General features: G+C 43.4%; 2 protein-coding genes across 2 annotated transcripts in view; both read right to left on the bottom strand.

The window, feature by feature from the left end:
• The window catches only part of LOC126396068 (uncharacterized), a 737953-nt gene that overhangs the window by 115115 nt on the left and 599976 nt on the right, over positions 1 to 22862 (bottom strand). The gene's annotated exons all lie outside the window — the stretch shown is intronic.
• LOC126396036 (GDNF family receptor alpha-2-like) overlaps positions 1 to 22862 on the bottom strand; it is a 157299-nt gene that overhangs the window by 43205 nt on the left and 91232 nt on the right. Inside the window, exons 4-5 of the mRNA XM_050053862.1 lie at positions 9260 to 9459; positions 7921 to 8108 (exon numbers count right to left, since the gene is read on the bottom strand). Coding sequence (XP_049909819.1) covers positions 7921 to 8108; positions 9260 to 9459 — 388 coding nt within the window. The remainder of the gene's footprint in view (positions 1 to 7920; positions 8109 to 9259; positions 9460 to 22862) is intronic.

Below are 22862 nucleotides of genomic sequence, written 5' to 3'. Positions count from 1 at the left end.
CCTGATATGAAGTGTGCGCTGCACATGTGAGCATTTTTGATGATGGCCTCCGTCCAGTCCTTTGGTCTTATCACATTTAACCATAGTTGTCTTTGTTTTTGTTGACGGGCAGTGGCGGCTGGTTTTGAGCCATGACTCCTTCTATTCTGGCTCCCAATAACACAACAAGACAAACATATTTTAACACTCCTATGGAGCCTACAGCCCTGTGGGAGAGAGGCAGCTGCACCTCCAGCTGATAACATGATGTCATCGTGATGTCAGCCCCTTGTAGGGCCAGATGTGGCCCACGAGCTGATGCCTCCCTTCACAAACCAGCTACTAACATTTCCTCACTGAGAGGTGTGATCGAGCTCTCAACTGAAATGCTAATAGATTTCCTTTTTTTTTTTTTTTTTTTTTAATGAGAGCGTCGGTCCAAAAAGCTTTCAGCACTCCCCGTAGGTCTCCCATGCATTACTTGTGGCAAAGACCATATTTAATTACTGTGTGTGTCAATCAGAGCGTTCCCCGAGCACTCACTTCCTCCTGCCTACTCCCGTCCACAGTGGGAGACGACCACCCTCCCGTCCTCTGCGTCCCTCCAGAGGCTGCGGAGACCCAGAGGACCTGCGGGATTCTGATTATGCAGCTCTCTGCTCTCCATCTGAGGTTAATGGAGGCTAAAACCAAAAGCTTACTTTGGATTCCTTTTTACAGGAAATCAAACGTTCTCTATAATGTCGGAGGGAAGCACTGAGCTGAGTGTGTTGTTGACTAACTGAGGGTGGATAAATAGTTGTAAGGTTTGGGGGAAGGAGCTCATTAGGGTCTTTGCGTGCTTGGTGGTCTGCAGGGTTGTGTGCACTTATTGATTCATCTCCTCTCTCCTGTAAGACACACATGTTCGCTCACAGAGACTCAGAGCAACATGAACATAGCGGCAGCAAACACAAAGCCTGAGTGTGTGTGAGTGTGTGTGAGGCTGATTATCTAAAGGCAGCTCCTTCAGGACCGTCTTATCCCGCTTTCTGCCTCCTTTGTGCTGAGACAGGAGGGAGATCAGGAGGCTAAGATCTCTGAGACTCACACAGGTCCAGAGGATTCTGGCTTTGACTCACTGTGTCATTGTGAGCATGTTAGCGTTTAGACGTTCAGCCTCACACAGCTGCTCGCATGACTTCACATTCCTGAGGCCTTCACACACTGCGGGTGTTTGTTTTCTGTCATAAAACTTGCATCTGAATATATTTCCAACTGTTGCTTGTGTCCGGAGTGCTTCCACAAAGACCGTGAATATTACACAGCAAAAAAAGAGGGACAGGTAATTGGAACAAGGTGGATTTTTCTGCATGAATAAAGGCAGACCAAAGGAATGACATCGTGGATACAATCAGCGAAAATGAGTTTCCTCCGTAGGGTGTCTGGGCTCAGCCTTAAGGCCCTGACACACCAAGCCCACAGTCGACCGTCGACCAAAGTTGGGCCGCCGGTGAGCGTCTGTCAGCCTAGTTTTTGCGTTGTGACCCGCACCGCGTCGGCGGCTTTTCGGCCGATTGAGCATGTTGAATCGGTGGCGGAGCTTGTCGGTGAAAGAGATCACTCTGATTGGCTGTTCAGGTTTTATTTCCTCGCCCCTGTAGCGAGTGAATCTGCCTGTAGTGAACCGGGGCTAACCGGTGCTTCCTCCTCAGGCTCCACTTCACTCAGCTGCCCCACAGACCGGCTGCTTCTTCACACTTTAACCTGAATAACAAACCGGAGCTAGCTGGGAGCAGCTAGCGGAGCGTTAGCCGCAGCATGACCAGAGGGAAGCACAGCCAGTTAGCCTCCGCTAGTCTCTGAGCTAGCCCCGGCTCTCCGTTTGGATCCAACCGGAGCACCGAGCCCTGGTTTGTTATTCAGGTTAAAGTGGGAAGAAGCAGCGGGTTTATCGGGCAGCTGAGTGAAGTGGAGCCTGCGGAGGAAACACCGGGACCGTCTGGATGTAATAGTCCGTGGAGGTGCTGCGGTGCTCGGCTGCACAGATAGGAAACCCCTCGGCTGACAGGATGTACCACTCTCTCACTCCGCTCTCTCTCACGCAGGCGCAGAACGTACGTGCTACTTGGCCGTCGGATGTAGTCCGTGTAGTGTGTTCAAATGCAACTGACACAGGGCGACGTGAGTTACAGTTGGCTTTCGTCGCTGCTAGTTCTTTGATGTCGGTTTGGTGTGTCCACACCTTTAGAGATAGGGGGAGGAGCTCGGAGTACAGCCGCTGCTCCTTGGTGTCGAAAGGTCTGATCAGGATCCTCCTCAGCGCCTCCGGTTAGAGGTGTTCCAGGCATGTCGAACAGGCAGGAGGCCCCAGGGCAGGCAAATCTGAGGCCATGGTTCTCTGCCAGAAACCGGTGGATTGCCCCCTCTGAGTTGGAAGACAGTTACTGCCTCAAGCAAGGGAGTTCAGGCGTCTCCAACTAAACTAAACTAAAAAGCTGCAGGAAGTGCAGTGACAGGTTGCTACAAAAGCAGCTGGAGACAAACACCATCCACCGTCCCTCCACCTCCTGATGACAGTCAGCTCATTCACTGCGTCACTTTAGAAACGGTTTACAGAAACGTTGACTGCCAACAATTTCTGCTGCCGATTCGGCCGCTTCCTGTCGTGAATTTGCATCCCTGCCCGTATGGAAAGTTTGGATGTGAAATATTTTGCATTTTCATGTTGTTTACTTGTCACGGTGTGTAAAGGACTTAGTTCTGACAGCTGCAAATTTGAATTTAAAACAAAGGGAAGATGAACCTTCAGCCACACAGTCTTTGATTAAACAGGCTCGCTGTTTCCTGTTTCTTCATCTGAAGGACAGACGTGAGTCACTGAGGAGAAATCACAGCTGACTCACTGAGAGCAGGGAGACGACAGGATGAAGAGCTACCACAGCTCCATTTTGTTGTTGGTATTTTGAAGGATAAAAAAAGGTTAAAAATCAAATTTCAAAAATCTGTTTTGCCAAAGAAAAACAAATCTGGGAGAGAATCAGATTTAAAAATGCAAAACACGCTGTCGATGAAGCATTTGTTGTGTTGTGGATTATTCTAAGCAGCTCTGGTGCATAATGAGCAGCTCGTTTTCATTTTCTATTTCTGGACACATTTCCTGAGCCGCGCGTGTCACACTCCATTTATTGTTTTACAGCCACAAACAACAACGTCTGCATGTTTAGGGTCATAAAATCTGATTCAAATGATCCTCTCCTTGAATCGTGGTATTTTTGGTGCGAACCGTGAAAATGCTGAGTTTTAAACGTCCTGTGTGTGAGCGTGCAGCATCACAGCGGCGAAGCAACAGGCAGCTAAGCCTCAGAAAGCCGGAGTGATGGAAGGGAATCACCTTACAGAAGCTCAGCCTCGTCCAGGCTTCACTTCACTCACTCTCCGCTCACTCTTTGTTGTGTGGAGCCAGACGCAGCTCACGGAGCAGGCGGGGTTTGTTGTTTACATGTGTCAGTGTTTACCAGTTTATCTCGGAGAGACTCAGCCCAACGAAACCCACTGACAGACTCCAGATCAGATTTAAAATGACAACACTCTGGCTCTAACGTCACAAACGAAGCACAAAGTTGAGACATATTATTCAAAATAACCAATTAAATGAGAAACGAGACAAACATCAGTCTGCTCTGCAAAATATCATCATTGTATTTTCTCAACAAATAAACAAAATAATAAATGCTCAGGAAAAAAATCACACTGAGCCCTGATCTCCTTACTCTGCACAGCCTTAATGCACTTATACTAGCAATGTACTCAGGATGCTAATTGTGTATCATTAGTGCCAATAAAGTTGCACTCTAAGTGTCCTTGGCTGCTCTGTATTGAGATAGCATTAATATGTGCTTAAACATCTGAAGTACAACTTATTACCTTAAAAAATATACTTTAATCCAACTTTGGTTCAACAGGAAGATTTTTTATTATATTTAAGTGCACTTGAAAGTCATTATTAGGCGGCACGGTGGAGTAGTGGTTAGCACTGTGGCCTCACAGCAAAAGGGTTCCTGGTTGGAACCCAGGGTGGAGGAGCCCTTCTGTGCAGAGTTTACATGTTCTCCCTGTGTCAGCGTGGGTTTCCTCCAGGTGCTCTGACATCTTCTCCCTGTGTCAGCGTGGGTTTCCTCCAGGTGCTCTGACATGTTCTCCCCGTGTCAGCGTGGGTTTCCTCCAGGTGCTCCAGCTTCCTCCCACAGTCCAAAGACATGCAGGTTATGTGTCAGTCCTGTGAGTCTGGTGACCTGTCCAGGGTGAACCCCCCCGCTGGGATAGGCTCCATCCCCCACGACCCCCAACAGGGTAAGCGGTTACAGGAAATGAATGAAATGAAAGTTATTACAAATCCCCAAAAATTATACTTAAAATGTATTTTCAAAACAGTTTTTTAAATTATAAATATATAAAGTGATTGTTTCCTGTCAGGAGAGTGGCACAAAAAGTCACAGGAGTGAAATTATAAATGTGTGGAGGATTTTTAAACTTTACTGCTTTACATAAATCCAGCTCTCACGGTGAAGCTGTGGGATGTTGCAGTAATTGCTGAAGTTCATATTGTAATTATTCACCGTTATGGTTACTGAAACAGTGACTGCTCAGCACTGGTCATTATCACTGATAGAAACCATGAAAATAAGATGCACACTGCATGAAAACACAATTCCCTTTAAGATTATTCTGTCTGTAATTAAATGTCTCTGAAGGGTTTTAACCTCGACCAGGACCGAACACAGTTTGATCCCCCCCCCCACACACACACACACACACACACACACACAGAGCACATCAGCTTCATGTGTTGATGAATATGTCAGAGTTCTGAAAAAAATCAATTGAAGCAATCTCCTGCGCTGCTACAGAGAGAAACACACTGTTTTCTATCAAGGTGCGAGACGCTGTCAGAGGAATCAGCGCACGCTGGGAGGAAAAAAAAAGGACCATTATTCACATTTAGTTCTCTAATTGCTGAAGATGTTAGAGCTTTAGAAAAAGACGGGAGCGGAGCGGCGCCGTGACCTCAGCCTTGACCATGAGACTGAAAATACTGCAAGTGTGCAGCAGAGGAACAGCATCACACCTACGACTGACAGAGTGAATGGAAACGATCCGATGTAACCTGCAGACTGAGTGAATGAGACGACACTGCACGCAGAGCAGCTTCATTACACCCGTTAGATTTCATTTCTTTGCTTGCTCGTCGCTCTGCCTGCTCCTTCCTGCTCAGTCCTGTTCCACAGCAACAGTACGTCTGTCCACTGCAAGCCGGCATCTAACCAGTAGTTTCATTACTGATTTATCTGCTCGTTATTTTGTTGAATTAATCAACAATAATTTTCTTAGTAATGTAGAATTTCCTTCAAAGTTCGTCTTCAGATATTTTGTCCAGCCGGCAGTCCAAGCACAGAGAGGTTCACGTTAGTATCATATCAAACTTGAGTTACCGCCTCGCGGTTGTACGCCTCTGTGGCCCCGTCAGTTTGCAGTTTACATCCATGTCTGTCCATACTCATGACAGCTGATGATGCTTTGAATATGGATGTTGCTGCAAAGCAGTTAAAAATTCTAAAACATGGATGCTTCATACACAGAAGATCTTTACACTCAGCACAGTTGCAAGATTAGTGTCAGCAATTCAGTATGTGAGGCCTCATTTACACCGCAAGTGATGCACAAGCGTAGCGGCAGCACACGTGTATTCACACCAAAACCAAACAGACGCGTCGCGCAGCGGCTGCTGCTGTCGTGTCAAAATACAAACCACACCTGAACAGTTGGTGGTGGTAGTGCACCGTGTTTGCAAAGCTCCAATAAACCCCAAAGAAGAAGAAGTGAGTTTGGACCCAAAGCCCAGGGTGGACAGTCATTATTCCAACGCTTGGAGAATTAATACTATTTAGCACTACAAATGGGCAAGTAGTCTTTGTCTGCTAATTACTAGCCTTAGTACAAAAAGCCCATTTGTCTCAGTGTTAGCCACATGAGCATAGCTGTCACAAAGCATACACAGCAAAACTGCATTAGCTACTTACGGTTATCAAAGCCAATTGCGGTGGCGACCGCTGCCCATGCCTTGTCCTTCCTTCGACTGTCTTTATACAATGGATGTCGGACATCATGAAGGTCAACATGCTTTTTGACCGCCTCGATCAATCTGTAGTCGTCCATCTCCATAACATGAAACATGTTGCTGTCAGGTCTCATTTGGTCAAGGGGGAGATGTCTATGGTGGCTGAGAGAGGTCACAACACATGCAAACTCGTGTTTGCGTGTAGTTTGCGTGTGTTGTGACCTCTCTTGGCCACCGTAGATGTCAATTTTTTGTTGACTACAGCGACCATTCGCTCGCGCAAAAAATCGGCATCTCATCTATTTTCGAGCTTGCTGGCGAAAGCAGCGCATAGAACAGATGCGTTGTGAATGCTCTAGCTTGTTAACATGCTTGCCGAAATGAAAACGTGAGTACACAGCAACCGTTTACGAGTGCTACGGGAACACATCGCTTGAGATGTAAATGAGGCCTAAGGGTTGAAACAGTTAGCTAAAAGTAATGGCTAACGGTTGAAACAGTTAGCTAAAAAGATCTGATAAACTGTCAAAATAGCATTAGTTAGCTAAAGGTAAAGTTATTAAACGGTCAAAACAACATTAGTTAGCTATTAGTGATGGAGCAAAAGATTGAAACATATCGCTAGCTAAAAGTAATTTATAAACAGTTGATATAGGATTAGTTAGCTGATAAGTAGCTAGTTGAAATAGAATTAGTTAGCTATAAGTAATGGCTATCGGTTGAAACAGTTAACTAATAGCATCTAATGACCTGTCCGCATTGGTTAGCTTAAACAGTTCAAATAGCATTAGCTAGCTAATGAAACAAAAGGCTGAAATAGATAGCTTGAAGTAAGTGTTGCAGGTAGCATTGGTTAGCTAAAGGTAATTGATTAACAGTTGATATAAGGCTAGTTAGCAGCTAAACAGTTGAAATAGCATTAGTTAGCTAATGGATAATAGTTGAAATTGTTAGCTAATTGTTCTGATAAACAGTTGAAAGAGTTAGCTAAAAAACATAAAGTGTTGAAACATACATCTTCCTTTGTGTCTACGTTAATCTAACATAGCCTGAGGAACTTTAACATTTTTGCATTATTATTATTAGCAAGGATAAATTACATTTATGGGTTTTTTCTGCATGTTGCTTTTTTACTTTAAACAGCTGCAGTTTGCAAAGCATTCTAGGAATTTTCTCTTACCACTCCATTTGGAGGGCCACCCAGAGGGCTGGATCACCACTAGCCCTCAATCCCCAAAAGACACGGGACACACTATCCTACGCAGCAGCACTAAAAATGGAATGGCCATGGGGGTGACTTGGGATTGAGCCTATTAACACACACTACCCACGTTGTTCTGATGCAGAGCTGGTTGAAAATCAGAGACATATCCCTATAATTAAGTTTTGAGCCTTTCCTCCCTCAGTAACCCTCATTTGAACTTCCCCTCTCTGTTCTGTAACTCAGAAACTGTCTTCCTGCCTTCATCACTGTATTCAACATATATTCATCCAGAGAAAGCTAACCAATCAGGCGTGTGCTTTCCACCAGCACTGCTGCCTTTTCAAGGGCACCCCAACCGTAGTCACCGAGGGAGGAGGGCAGGGGTGTAACTCACTCACTTCCCCCACTTCAGGCTCCTCTAACCTTTGAAGCCAGTAGTTATCAATCAAACTCGCAATTTTGACCCAAGAGTGTTCTCGATTTCTTTCCAATTAAACCCTCCAGCAGCTGATTTCACTGATTAGTTCCTCCTCTTGCCTGATCATAATCAGCGAAACACGTTGCATCCAGCCTTCGTGCATGTGAATGGAAAACCGGCAGGTCACGCTCACACCTGATTGGCTGCTGGAGGCCGTCTCACCTGCAGAGAGCGTCGGAGCGGCAGATGCGTCGGAGCTCCAGGCAGGTGGGCTTGTGCCTCTCCTGGTGGGAGCAGGAGGGGACGATGGTGCGGCGGCGGCGCTCGGCACACGCCTGGTCCGGGCAGGAGCAGAACAGCAGAGGGTAGCTCAGCTCCCATGAGACCCGCTCGAAGAACTGACGCAGGGCCTGAGAGACACAGAGTGAGGAGTGAATCATCATCTTTGTATCATTTATATTACTAGATAGTTAAATATGCTCTATCCAGGAGCGGAGCAGAGGTCAGATCTTCAACAGCCTTGTATTCCACAGGACGGTTACATAACAGTGAAATTACATTTAGCTGTTAGCAGCTTAACGTTTAGTCAGTAGAAATGAGGAAAGGGAGCAGGAAATGAAATATTAATAACCTTTTAGTCTTAAATAAGCTTTTAGTTTTAACAGATCCAGCAGCGTGCAGGATGTTATTTCACCGTGCACAGCTCTGTCTCATGATCTCACCACTGGAGAAAAGGTCAGAAATCAGTTGGTAGAGTAGGTGCTTTTTTTTTTTCTACTCCGATATTTGTGACTTGCAGGAGTGCACTTCAACATCATCAGTGGAGTAAAAGCTAAAAGGTGATACCACCTGCTGCACACTTCACTGATTAACGTATAATGGAGCTGGAGCGATTGATGGTTGTATTTTTGTATTCCTCAGATTCTGAGTGGCCACATTATGGAGAGGTATATTTTACCCTGATGGGGAAATTCAGTAAGTACCACATGACATGTGAAGCCCTGTGTAGGTCTGTTAACGTCATCTCCAACACATTCTTACAGCTCAGCCTTTAGTGACACTAAATATCCACACAGCTTAACTTTATTGTACAACTAGAATATCCACTTTGTGGTTGTACGCCTCCGCCAGTTCACACCAACTAGATGAGACGGCGTATCATCTCTAGTCAACAACTCTCTGTGCTTCTGATCTGTAACGCTGACAGGAAGTGACCGCCATGAGACGGCGTATCATCTCTAGTCAACAACTCTCTGTGCTTCTGATCTGTAACGTTGACAGGAAGTGACCACCATGAGCGGTCCTCCTAAAATGAGCTGTGGTGAAAGTTGCTATATTCTTTACTGATCTGGTTTTAACAACAATGATCCAAAATATGTATTTAGCAATCTCAGTCCGTACAACATAAAAGGGTCTGGTACTCATTCACATCTAAAACGGCAGCTCTCCGACTCTGCAAGCGTAATATTAGGTGATACCGATGTTCTGTCACTAAACAGGTGCATTCCTAATTTAACATTAAACCAAACATTGAATTATTAGACAATAATTCTGCCCCCACCTTCTGACATCTTTTCCGGCTGCACGGCTCCTGATTGGCCAGAGAGGGCTGAGGGGGCGTGGCCTTGCTGCAGATGGAGTTATAGGCAGATCGTAGGCGTTTACACGTTTCGTTAAGGTTACAGGCCTTCGCTGCATCCAGACAGGGGTTACAGGGTTTCCCGGCCTCAGAGCAGGGGCTCATCTTGGATAGAGACGAATCTGAACAGAAAGAGAAAATAAAAACCACATTTCGAGTCATACACAGAATCCTCTGAGCTGCTTCAACACTGCTGTTTCTACAACTGATGTAAAAGTCATTTTGTGCTGAATAATAAAATCCATCTGTTGAGGGATAATTGAACATTTGCTGTGTGTGGACTCAGTGAGGTGACCCGGTACGCTGTGTTACTGCTGCTACAATCCCTCTGCAGCGTACAGCTTCATCACTTTCTGTGGATGTTTTCAGATATTTTTATTTTATTTTAATCGATTTCTCACCAATCCCACACACTGTTTATAGCTCCAAGCCTTCATTAGCTCTGTGATTAACAGTGTGTCTTCTCCTCCCCTGTTTATTGAGAGGGTATCTGCTGATGTGGGTGATAAGCGGCTGCACACAGCTAACCTTGCAGGGACAAATAAAGTTTTGTAAAATTTAATTGAATCTGGAAACTGAATTTGAAAATCAATATGTATGGGAGTCAGGAGGGGAGGCTGCACGCTCTCCCAACATTACACTAAGTGACCTTTAAGACCTGTTTCTGAGATGAAAAATGAAGACTGATTTAAAAAATGGAGAAAAGTTTAAATCTGATAATAACAGTGGTATATGGGATTTTTTTGGCCTGGGTTTTGCCTCCCAGGTTATATACAGAAGCACTGCAGACACCTCTGCGTGTTTTTGGGGAAATTAATTATTCAGTCATCATCATTAATCATGACCTATAACTTTTAGTCACGTTGACCCTGAAACATATCGTTGGACAGAGTTGCTTATAAGCCTTCGTATGATATTAGTATTGTTGTTGTACTTAGAGTCACCAATTAACCTGCATGTCTTTGGACTGTGGGAGGAAACTGGAGCACCTGGAGGAAACCCACGCTGACACAGGGAGAACATGCAAACTCTGCAGGGATCAGAATAAAATTCTTATGATTTTGAAAAAAAAAAAAGCTTTGAAAGTTTGCCGTTGGAAGATATGTGACAGAGCCTGTTGGCTTTCCAAACTGGGCGCATGTTGTACTCATGATTGGATGCCCTGGTAAGAAAAGTACACAGTAAAGTGTGAGACACTTTTATTTTGTAGCCAGCAAGGCAGCGAAACAAGCAGACCCAACAACACGAAGAAGACAAGAAAATATAGTTTATGTTGGAAGAAGTGCGGTTTGTTTGACCACTGAAGTTAGCCTACAGTTAGCAGTGGACTTCACATGAAAATATTCTTTTGATTGGTGGACTCGTACAGACCAAAGGAACGGACTTCATGAGCGTTTCAAAGGTCGGCAGCCTCTTGTTTACTAGGCTGATAAATCTGAACTAATTATTTGGTTCTCATGGTTTCCATGAAATGAACTAAGTGACTGAATTGTGAAGAATCTAACTGAGCTAACGATGTGTAGCATGTCAATACTAACTGAGTTTTAAACATATAATGTTATATTCTGACGATCGGTGGCACTCAGAACCAGCTCAGTGGCAATCCAGTGGGTTATGTCCCCTCTAACCAATTTCTGTTGGAGAGCAGGACTCTGTTTTCCCTGACACATCACCAGAGAACACTGTATCCACGGCTTCTACCCTTCTCCCATCTAAAAACTTCCCACTTCCCAGAATTCCCACTTTTGTAATCCCGGTATTCCGATCTAACTGGGGAAGGGGGCCAGAAAGCAGTTGACCTTGAACTGCTTCTCTCACGTCTTCAAGTGGACATTTGTGCCAAATTTGAAAACATTCCCTCAAGGTGTTCTTCAGATATTGCATTCACCAGAACAAGACGGATGAGGTCGCAGTGACCTTTGACCTACGACCAAGAGTCCAAGTGGACATTTGTGCCAAATTTGAAAAAAATAAATAAAAAATCCTATCAATGTGTTTTTGAGACATCTTGTGAACAAGAACGAGACAGATGATGTCACAGTGACCTTGACCTTTGACCGCCGAAATCGAATTAGTTTATGCTTGAGTACAAGTGGACATTTGTGCCAAATTTAAAAAAAAAAAAAAAATCCTATCAATGTGTTTTTGAGATATCATGTTAACAAGAACGAGACAGATGAAGTCGCAGTGACCTTTGACCTACGACCAAGAGTCCAAATAGACATTTGTGCCAAATTTGAAAAAATAAATAAATAAAAAATAAATAAAAAATCCTATCAGTGTGTTTTTGAGATATCATGTTAACAAGAACGAGACAGATGATGTCACAGTGACCTTGACCTTTGACCGCCAAAATCTAATTAGTTTATGCTTGAGTGGAAGTTCTTAAGATACTGCGTTCTTGAGAATGTTACAACCTGAAAATATAACACCTCTGGCCGCGGCTGTCGCCGGCATGGAGGCATAAAAACACTGCACAAATTCAGACCGCCTTTTGATCTGTTCAGAGCACATTAACTGTTGATAACTGAATCATGTGTTCACATTAATATCCTTCCCTATTGTCATTCTGTCATCATTAATCAGGAGCATGAGCCTCAGTGTGTGTTTTATCAAACGGACTGTGGTCTGCAGTGCATTAGATTACATGTGGAATTCATTAGCATCTCATTACTTTTGCAGCATAGTCATTATATTTATGTAAAAGCATTCAGCAGGAGCTGTTAAATATAACAGATATGAGCCAAGACAGTAGTGCTGTGAGTCAGCTGATCCTGAGTCAGTGAGGCTGTGGTCATGTGATGGGAGTGTTTACAGGCTGGTGTCACTATGAGACAGTAAATTCTTAACTAGAGCTCAAATGTGCTGTAATAAAGCAACGTGGGGCAGATGAAAGGTTGTGATGATTTAACCAATGAACTCTGTTACACAAAGTCTGCTGAAGAGTTCATGTGAGGGCCTGAGCAGAAGCCCCCTCTCCACCAAACCCTTTCAGTCCAGCAACTTTGGAACCAGCAGTGACCCTGACATGGTACCTAGACCCTCGGTCTGTTCAGACAGTCCTCTTAAATGTGGGCGGGGGTGGAAGGGGTCTGGTTTGGGAACCTCAGAATTTCATCTCTTTCTTTTGTAGATGATGTGTTTCTGTTGGCTTCATCACACGGTGACGAAGCGGTCCGGATGAGACTCAGTACCTCCAAACCTGGGGTCATGGTGGATTGTTCCCTCTGGGTTGGGGGAGAGTTACTGCCTCACTGAGGGAGTTCAAGTATCTCGGGGTCTTGTTCACAAGTGAGGGTAGAATGGAGCGTGAGGTGGATTGGCTGTTTGGCGCAGCATCTGCAGTGATACAGGTGCTGCGCCAGACCGTTGTGGTGAAGAGGGAGCTGAGCCGGAAGGCAAAGCTTTTGATTTACTGGTCCATCTCTGTCCCAACCCTCACCTATGGTCATGAGCTCTGGGTAGTGACTGAAAGAATGAGGTCACAGATACAAGTGTCTGAAATGAGTTTCCTCTGTAGGGTGTCTGGGCTCAGCCTTAGAGATAGGGGGAGGAGTCAGACATCTGGAGGGAGCTCGGAGTAGAGCCGCTGCTCCTTCATGTTGAGGTGGTTCAACATCTGATCAGGAGGTGTTCTGGGCACGTCCCACTGGTAGGAGGCCCCGGGGCAGACCCAGAACACACTGGAGGGATTTTGTATCTCATCTTGCCTGGGAACACCTTGGGGTCCTCCAGGAGGAGCTGGAATGGTGGGGAGAGGGACGTCTGGGGTGCTTTGCTCAGATTAGCAGATGAAAATTGATGAATGGAAATTTTGTTCCATTCTCTGAAACAATCAGGCATTACCATATGAACATATTGTCATACATGTTTCATTTTACTGTCCTGCCACTCCGCCCGACTGTTTGTTTTGCGGCACTGTCCAGACGGTGTTTTCCGTCTGCCTGACTCCATTTCACGTCTCTACTCAGACAGCGACATCAGTGATCAGATCTCTTTAAGCCCAGAGCGTGGGGAGAGTGCACGGCCAGTCTGACAGTTTTCTCACAAAACAAAGTGCGTGGCAGCTCCACCATGTGCAAACACAAAATTCATGTGCATTTACAACTTATTTGCTTCAGCAGATAGATTTAGTCAGAGACGCACTGCCAGTGGTTTCAACGCAGAGAGCAAACATTTTTATTGAATGTATCTGTAAACTGTTTAATTTGTTTCCCTACAATCTGCTCGTCACATCTAAAGCATGACGTTTTCATTCAAGATCAATTCCTCTTGCCCCGATTTAATTCCTTCAAAATGACCCTTCTGCCAATACTGAGTCTGATCTGGTGCTTATTATGTTTGATTAAATGTTGATTAAATATGTATCTGACAGTGAAACTGATGACAAACCACAACACTGTTTAGCACAAACTTGGATGGACAAACTGAAGTGTGTCAGTGTTTGAAAGGATCTTGAAGCCACAGCAAATATTAAAATTTCCATTTCACACTTCCAAAACATTCCTACCAATAACTACTTCACAGCAAAGTTTGAGCCGCCAGTAACAGGACGACGGAGCACAGAGTCTTCCTCAGCAGACCTGAGAGGACGTCTGCCACCTTTACAGGAGAGTCCACATCCACAGAGAGGTACAACAATCATCTGTCTGTGCTGCAGATCTGATCACACGTGTGAATGTCACATCAGTGTCAAGTGTGAACACACATATGTGGACACCATTAAAATCCAATCCAACACATCCAATTACACGAGTCTAATGGAAAAGACAAGCGTGACCTTGACCCAGCAAAGTGTAGCATGATGACAATTCCCTGAGTTGAAGCTGCAGCCTCCTCCAGTGTTATTACATATTTTTATCAGGGAGAAAAGTGTTCGGGAGGAGGGCAAAGAAATTACATGTTTCCTGCACGGTGAACTGAAGAGGACCTATCATGCTTTTTTCTGATTTTCTGTCATAATGTCACGATGTTGGATAATCACACCAACGTTTCAAATAATGATGTAAACATGTGAAAGTAAAAACCTCTGAATACTCCAACCAGACGATTTCTTTCCACGGTCGTCTGCTGCAGGCATGTCTCTGTAAGTGTTCATAAAACATATACGCTGCTACATGTAGCCACATGCTAACGTCAGGGAAACATGTCATCTTGGTTGCTGATGTTGATTTTAGATCATAATCCAGTTGTGTTTTGAGGCTTTAACTGGTGATTGTTTACGTTAGAAAGTGCCGCTAATAAAGTGCTGCCAACTTTGGTCAGAGGGCCGGAGTGAGATTTTAGCTTGTGACGTAATATCTGCTTGTGCGTGTGTGGTCATGAACATACGTGGACACGGTGGCACTTTTTTTTGTTTTTTTACCTTAAAAGAGTTCATATGCACATGTGGCAAACAGAGGAAATGAGGGTACGTTTACATATCCATATCTATAGGCCTAAGCCCCACATACATCCATAGACGTATACTTGTTTTACAGTAACAGATCAAGGTCCATTCCATCAGTCTATGGTAGTAAAGTCATCTGCTTAAAGAATCCAGTAATATTCATACAGAAATAGATAAATTCAAGGACTTTCAATGACCTGTGTACAGGGCTGGACTGTGACAAAAAAATGAATGTATCTTATTTGTACTTGCACACATTTTATTAAAAATTGAAATGATGAATCTTGTAGAGTTTCTTTGGCAAGTGCTTTCACCATAGGCATTGTGTGCTCCAGGGCCATCTGCTACCACCAGGATGTTTATGAGAAGTGAAAGAGCACATTCATTTTCTAGCCTTGGTACTCTCTTCCAGCACACATAGGGTACTACTGAGATTTATTTTAATTTTGGTAACAGCATAGTGTGTGTGTATGCCATTTCACCAATCATAGTGGGCCGCCATGGCCAAAAATGCCAGGGCCATTTTTTTGTCCCAGTCCAGCCCTGCTTTATACCTCCAGGGTTTCCGAAAATTATCGCGTGACATTATTATCTCGTGGCCGAATCCTGCATGCGACGGATCCAGTGGACATCCAGTATGTGGCCACACAATGGGCTGGACGTAAAAAAAAAAAAAAAAAAAGGACTTGGTGACGGTGGAGTGAGATTTCCTAAACGGGCGTGAGAGAGTGACAGAAAGTCACGCCAGGGGCATGAGAGTTGGCAACCCTTCCATAGTCAGCTGACTGTGAGACTAGAGCTGCCCAATCAAAACGCAAATATGGATCGCGCACCAATCAGAGAGTAGTTTACCACAGAAACATTTGGCTGCACTCCATTTCACTCAACCGGTACGGTGGTCAGGCGGAGTCTGCACCTCTCCTCTCCTCTCCTCTCCTCTCCTCTCCTCTCCTCTCCTCTCCTCTCCTCTCCCCTCTCTGAAGTCCTGTTCACAGTAGTAAGTGCTGCTATATGTCAGACAAACATGTCGTCTTGGTTGCTGACTTTGGATAATACTCTTGTGCTCGTGACTTAAGCATTGTGACAACATCGTATCGTGCATCCTCTGTGTAGGTATTACTATCACTGCCATAATTTTAGCTCGTATTGATTTGCATATTGGTTAAATGATCACCATTCACAGTGCTGAGTGACCAATCAGCAGCTCCTGTTTGTTTGAACTGATGGACACACAGCTGTCCCAGGTTTACTGTGACACTGAAGAACTCTCTCTCTGGTGTCTGAGTGGATTTATGGACATTTATTCTGGATGGACATCAGAGATAATGATAGATCACACTGAATATCAAAAGGTGTTTCATGTCTGTGTGTTCACATTTCACCGAGCTATGAGAGAGAGAAGGAAAGTTTTTATTCTGATCTACCTCTCGCACCTCAGCTCACCCCTCATCCCCGCCCTCCCCGTCTGGCCGTCTCTTTACCGTTCAAACTGTGATACGCTATATATTATTACAATAAAGCTCATTGCATTGAACTGAGGGAGAGGGACAGGTGACGGAGAGGCCACCGCTGTGAGCTGTCATCACCTCCGTCTGTGATGTCAGATATAATTAAATATGAATATGGCCACAATTAACGGTTCTGTGTGTGTGTGTGTGTGTGTGTGTGTCTGCAGTATCAGTGTGTTCAGTCAGAGCTTCACACTGTGTTGCTTCCCCTGCAGATAACCTTGGCGCTCGACTGACTGAACGCACAGACAACACACACACACACACACACACACACACACACACACACACACACACTGAGTCTCTCTGTGTACACTGGAGTTTACATGATGGGAAGTGCTGTAGTGAGTATTTTATTATCACTGACAAAGTCTGCTTCAGTGGAACATGTTGTTCTTCAAAGTCAAACATCGACTGGCAGTTTACCACACACACACACACACACACACACACACAGCCCTCAGCTGTATAGATACACAGTGTAGCAGTGTGTTTCCAGGAAAGGCTGGTTTTATATTGAGGAGTTTCTGCTGAATGAAACTGAACACCTCGTCTTCCTCTGGTGACTGAATGTAAAAATGGCCATCGCATTCTGAGTCAGAGCTGTACACTGTAACTGTGAGGTGCTCAACAAAGACAAATTCAGCCCAGTCGCCAGAGGAAAATGTTGGCACTGTACGTTTCTCCAAACCACAGATATGTTACATTTTGTACCTTTCATATGTTTCATATCAGCGTTTCTAAAGTTACACAGTATATGAGCTGACTTTGTCATCAGAATCAGAATCAGAATCAGAAATACTTTATTGATCCCCGAGGGGAAATTATTTATGTTACAGGTGCTCCTTGCAAGAGAGGAAAGATACGTGAAAATATAAGAAATTTAAACAATAGTATTTACAAATATATAGTTAAATAAACAGGAATTATTAACAAACATAAACGTAAATAAATATATATATATACATATATATATTGTAAACTGAACAAGATTATTTACACAAACAGAATATATACAGTCAGGGTGAATGGGGTTATTGCACAAGTTAAATTAAATTATTGCAGTGTGTGAAAAAGTCTCAGGGCCACTCAGAGGGAGGAGTTGTACAGTTTGATGGCCACAGGCAGGTGAGAGGTGAGACAGTGGATTGGTTGTGTGTTTCAAAGCTGCTCTTTAGGCACCAAACATGGGTGTTTCGTAGCAACCGATCACTGTGTTTCCAGCTGCTTTTTAGGCTACACACATGGGTGTTTTGCAGTGACCTGTCATTATGTATCCAGTGGCTTTTTTGGCTCCAAACATGGGTGTTGTGTCGCAACCGGTCACTTTGTTTCTTACAGCTTTTTAGGCACCAAACATGGGTGTTTCGTAGCAACCTGTCACTGTGTTTCCAGTAGATTTTTATGCACCAAACATGTGTTCTCTAATAACTTGTCACTGTGCTTCCAGCTGCTTTTCAGGCTACACACATGGGTGTTTTGTAGTGACCTGTCATTATGTATCCAGTGGCTTTTTTGGCTCCAAACATGGGTGTTGTGTAGCAACCTATCACTGTGTTTCTTACAGCTTTTTAGGCTCCAAACATGACTGTTTTATAGCAACCTGTCACTGTGTTTCCAGCAGTTTTTTAGGCACCAAACGTGTTTTCTCTAATAACTTGTCACTGTGCTTCCAGCTGCTTTTCAGGCTCCAAACAAGTGTTTTGTAGCAACCTGTCACTGTGTTTCCAGCAGTTTTTTAGGCTACACACATGGGTGTTTTGTAGTGGCCTGTCATCATGTATCCAGCAGCTTTTTTGGCTCCAAACATGGGTGTTGTGTAGCAACCAGTCACTGTATTTCCGGCTTTTATGGCACTGCCGGATAATTTTAGCCAAAACACAATCTTTTCCTTACTATATCAAAGTTGTTTTTGTGCCTAAACCTAACCACAGCGATGTTTAAATGTATCTTTCAACCTTTCTGCTACATAATAACATACAAATATAAAATATCCGTAGTTTGCAGAAATGTGCAATGTCAACATTCTTTTTTTTGTCCCTGGCATTTGGGTTGAAAATCATTTTTAATCATGACGGTCAGTTCAGCAGTGGGAGAGGAAGTAATAAGATCTACTAATGTAAAAGTGCCAGTGCCACGATGTGTAAGTACTTCACTACAAGTAAAAGTCATTCATTTAAAATCCTACTCAATCATTAATTAATTATTAGAATCAAAATGTAATGAATGTATCAAAAAAATCTAATAATATATTCTTATATTCTTCATTATTATCAATACTGATAAATTAGGATGTAAGTAGTTGTCAGTAGCTGGTGTTGTTTCGAGAATTTGTATGAATATTCTGGGCTTCTCTAGTCTTTGATATTTAGTGATTTGATCTTTTGGGAATTTGAAATGTTTAAAACAATATGAAAAATAGACAAAAACTAGTTTAATCTTTAATTATTATTGGTATATAAGATCATTTTTGTAAAATCTTAATATGAAAAGTAGCTAAATGCAGTGCAGTAAAAAGTACAATATTTCCCTCTGGGATGGAGCTGAAGTATAAAGTTGCAGTAAATAGAAATACTTAAAGTACAAGTACCTTAAAATTGTACTTAGGTACAGTACTTGAGTAAAGGGTGTGAGTTACTTTTCATAACTGCAATTCAACTTTTTTGTAACCTTTTCCTCAGGTTTCTGTCCTTAAATGACAAAGACAGACTACATGTAATTCTAGTTTCATGTTCTCAGGTTGTATAATCTGGAGTGTTTTGGGGTTTCATGATGGAAGAGGTTTGTCTGAAGTGTTTTCTTGTTTTTCTGGTGGAGAGCAGAGTCAGAGTCTGGATGTGCCGTGGCAGGAAAGTTTGGGCCGTGTGTCTGATGTCGAAGTCAACCACTGTCTCTCCAAACTTTTCACTTTATGTAATAGTGCAGAAAACATCTGACAAACAGACGGACGGACTGACAGAGGGGAGGGAGACACAGGAGAGGCAGAAATAAATCATATCTGCAGAGAGGAAATATGAGCTGCTCTGTCTTCAGTCACAAACAGGAAACACAAGTCAAATATTTGGGTGCATTTTGTCTTCGTAAGCACTGTTGACATTTTTGAGTTCCTGAGGTCTTTGAGTACGTTGGAGTCACTGTTGGTTGTTAATTAATTAAAGAATAATTCCAGTTAATTGCAGAAACTGTGCCATAACATTGCTACCACAAAAACAAGATGATCAGACGAACCAACAGTTCAACCAGATGATCAGAACCACTTTATTTTGAAGTCAAAATGTCAGTAATAACAAAGCAAATGCCAGAAAAATGTTGGCATTGTATGTTTCTGCAAACCACAGATACATTTTCACGTTATTGTAGTGGCTACGTTGAAACTTTACATTATAGCAATGCTGTGGTAAATGTGTGGTTAGATTTAGGCACAAAAACCCTGTGGTTGTGGTGAGAAAAAGATCATAATTCGAGGCACTATCCCCGCTGCAAAAACAGCCACAGATTGCTAAAAGAATACCATATTTGGTGCCTATAAAGTTGCTGGATGTCTTGATGGAAAACAGCTGCTTTCTGTGGCACTATCCCCGCTGGGGAAACAGGGATGGGCCACTAAAATACACCCATGTTTGGTGCCTAAAAAGCCGCTGATAAAAATAGCCGTGGATTGCTAATAAACAACCAGTGTGTGTCATATAAAAACTAAAGTGATGGTCAAAGTTGTCACAGTGAAATTTAAGGTGTGCTGATGGATTCACGTCATCAACTCATGCATTGAGTAACATTACAAGTTAACGTTCCACCTTAAAAGTTGCCGGCAGTCGGCCCAGTGAATGAAGTTATTTTTTTCTCTTTCATTTTATAGTTGTAGTTTACTGATGTATGAACAGAGGTTACATAAAACCAGAGTGACCGTCCTCTACTGACCAATCAGACTGCAGGGTTTCTAGCTCCACCTTTTAGTACCAGATCTGTGTGCTAGGTACCCCAACAGAGGGGGGACCAAACATGGGGACGCTAAGGAACGCTTCTGTTGGTACCATCCACAACTTTCACTGTGGAAACAGAAACAATGCGTACTGAACTGAACTGAACCGTACTGCTCGGTGGAAACGGGGCTTCAGTAAACACCCATGTTTGGGAGCCAAATATCGACTGGAAACACAGCAAAGTCTCTGTAAAAACTACCCCTTTCTGTGGCATTGTCCTCTCTGAAAAAACTGTGATGCATCTCTAAAACAACCATATCTGGTGCCTAAAAAGCTGCTGGAAAGAGAGCAATGTCTTGGCTGAAAAGTCGCTGGAAGCACAGCGTTCAGTGCTAATAAACACTTGTGGTGCTACCTCTGCTGTAAAATCAGTGACAGATGGCTAAAAACAAGCATGTTTGGTGCCTAAAAAGCTGCTGGAAACAGTCATGTCTTGCTAAGAAACAACCGCTTTTTGTGGTGCAATCCCTGCTGTAAAAACAATGACAGGTGGCTAAAACAAGTCACATGGTTGAGGGCTAAGAAGGTTGCAGGGATACAGCAATGCATTGCTAAAAACAACCTCTCTTGGTACCTTAAAAGCTGCTGGAAACACAGCAGTGTCTCAGTAAAAGACAATTGCTTTTTTATGGCACAATCCTGCTGTAAAAACCGTGACAGGTAGCTAAATGAACTGCCATGTTTGTGCCTAAAAAGCTGCAGAAAAAAACTCTGTGTGGCATAAACTATGTTGAAAAACATTCACATCTGGGGGCTAAAAAGCAGCAGGAAACACAGCATTGGGTCCTTTAAAAAACATAAACATGTTTGGTGCCTAAAAAGCTGCTGGAAAAACAGCTATGTCTCTCTAAAAAAGAGCCGCATCTTGTGGTGCCATCTTTGATGTAAAAAGTGACGGTTGGTTAAAACAACACAGGTTTAAGGGCTAAAAATCTGCAGGTAGCAAAGCAATGTATTGCTAAAAAACAACCATATATGGTACCTTAAAAGCTGCTGGAAACATAGTTATGTCTCTGTAAAAAACAATTGCTTTTTGTGGCACTATCCCTCATTTTGGTGTCCTAGAAAGCAGCAGGAAACACACTGACAGGTTGCTACACAACAACCACTTTTGGTGTGTAGAGAAGCTGCAGAAGTCAGGACAAAATACTGAAATAGATAAATGATGACCCGTGCTGTTGTGACTCCGTCTGTTGGTTTGAGAGGTTCTGTCATGATTTTTTTCCCCCCTCAGCGAAGGATCTCTGCAGCAGAACGACTGCTGTGCTTCATTTAAAGATATGATGTACTGTTTAGAGTCGATCACATTCAGTCATATTCTGCTGGAATATCTACATCTTCATTCCTGACAGAAGCCAAAGATAAAGTGCGCACAGCAGATTGTCAGCGTGCACGTCCAAACAGAGATTGGGAGTCAGACGGCACAGTGAGAGAACATGCACAAGGATTTAACTGCATATGTCCAGAAAGCTAAATGAAGGCAGCTCAGCACCAGTGAGGCTCGTTGGCCACTTGTTATGCACAACATTTGACGATGCATTCAGGGACGGATGGGAAACATGTGCTTCCAGCCCATAAATAAACTCTCCAGCCACTTGAGTGTTTGCTGCCTTGATGCAGTCAGTTAAATGAGCATGTTTGGTCTCGGAGGAGCAGCACACACCTCCTCACATCCAGGCTTATTGATTGTGTGAAATGAAGCAGGCTTCCACTGCTGGAAGCACACTCGGCTTAATGCTCTGTGCAGCTCTGTGTTACAGTTTGAGGCACGTCTTAATGACTGCAGAATAAAGACTTCACAGCGGCTCTGTGCAGGTTAATGAGAGTTTATCAGGCTCAGATCGCTGCAGCACGAGACCTCACCATGCTTGTGTGGAACTCGACGGCTGTTTGCACTCTGCCAGATAAGTGTATGTAAATCTGACAGGAAGTGCTGCATTAGCATAAATACATCCAGAGACAGAATTAAATTCAGCACAGTGAGTAAGTTCATTCAGAGAAACATAAAGACAGTCAGAGTCCTCGTATGTGTTTATGTTGGCCACAGAGTTTTAGCCATGACAGAAGACAATGCTTCAGGTGTGGCTGCTTCACACACACAGGTGTGTGTTTAAAGATCAGTGTCACTGACTCAGTATCTGATCAAACGTTTCCTTCTGTTCCTGAAATATGGCACAAATTAACTGCCAGAAAATATCATGATGTCACAGTAAAGTCGACCTTCGATCGTTATCACTTCGTCATTTTATTCTATCAGACATTTGGGTGAATTTTGGTCACATTCAGGAATGAATTTTTGAGTTAAAAACATGTTTTGTGCGGCCTGGTCACCAGAAGGAAATGTTGGCATCGTACGTTTCTGCAAACCAGGAATACGTTACATTTGTACGTTTAACACTTTTACTATACTAGATGTTTATCAGATAGTGCTGTCGCAAAATTTAAGGAAAAGATTACTCCGTTGTTAAATTCAATACCAAGTCCTTCAGTAACAGAGGTTTCCCGTGCCGACTTTAACCTCTCCCGAATTGATCATCTTGTTGATAGCGCCGTAGGCTCGCTGCGAACAACACTCGACTCTGTAGCTCCTCTTAAAAAGAAGTTAACAAAGCAAAGAAAGTTCGCTCCTTGGTATAACTCTCAAACCC

Source organism: Epinephelus moara, chromosome 9, assembly GCF_006386435.1.
Source record: "Epinephelus moara isolate mb chromosome 9, YSFRI_EMoa_1.0, whole genome shotgun sequence".
Taxonomy (NCBI): domain Eukaryota; kingdom Metazoa; phylum Chordata; class Actinopteri; order Perciformes; family Serranidae; genus Epinephelus; species Epinephelus moara.
The sequence above is the reverse complement of the archived record's forward strand: the minus strand, read 5'-3'. Positions and strand labels throughout refer to the sequence as shown.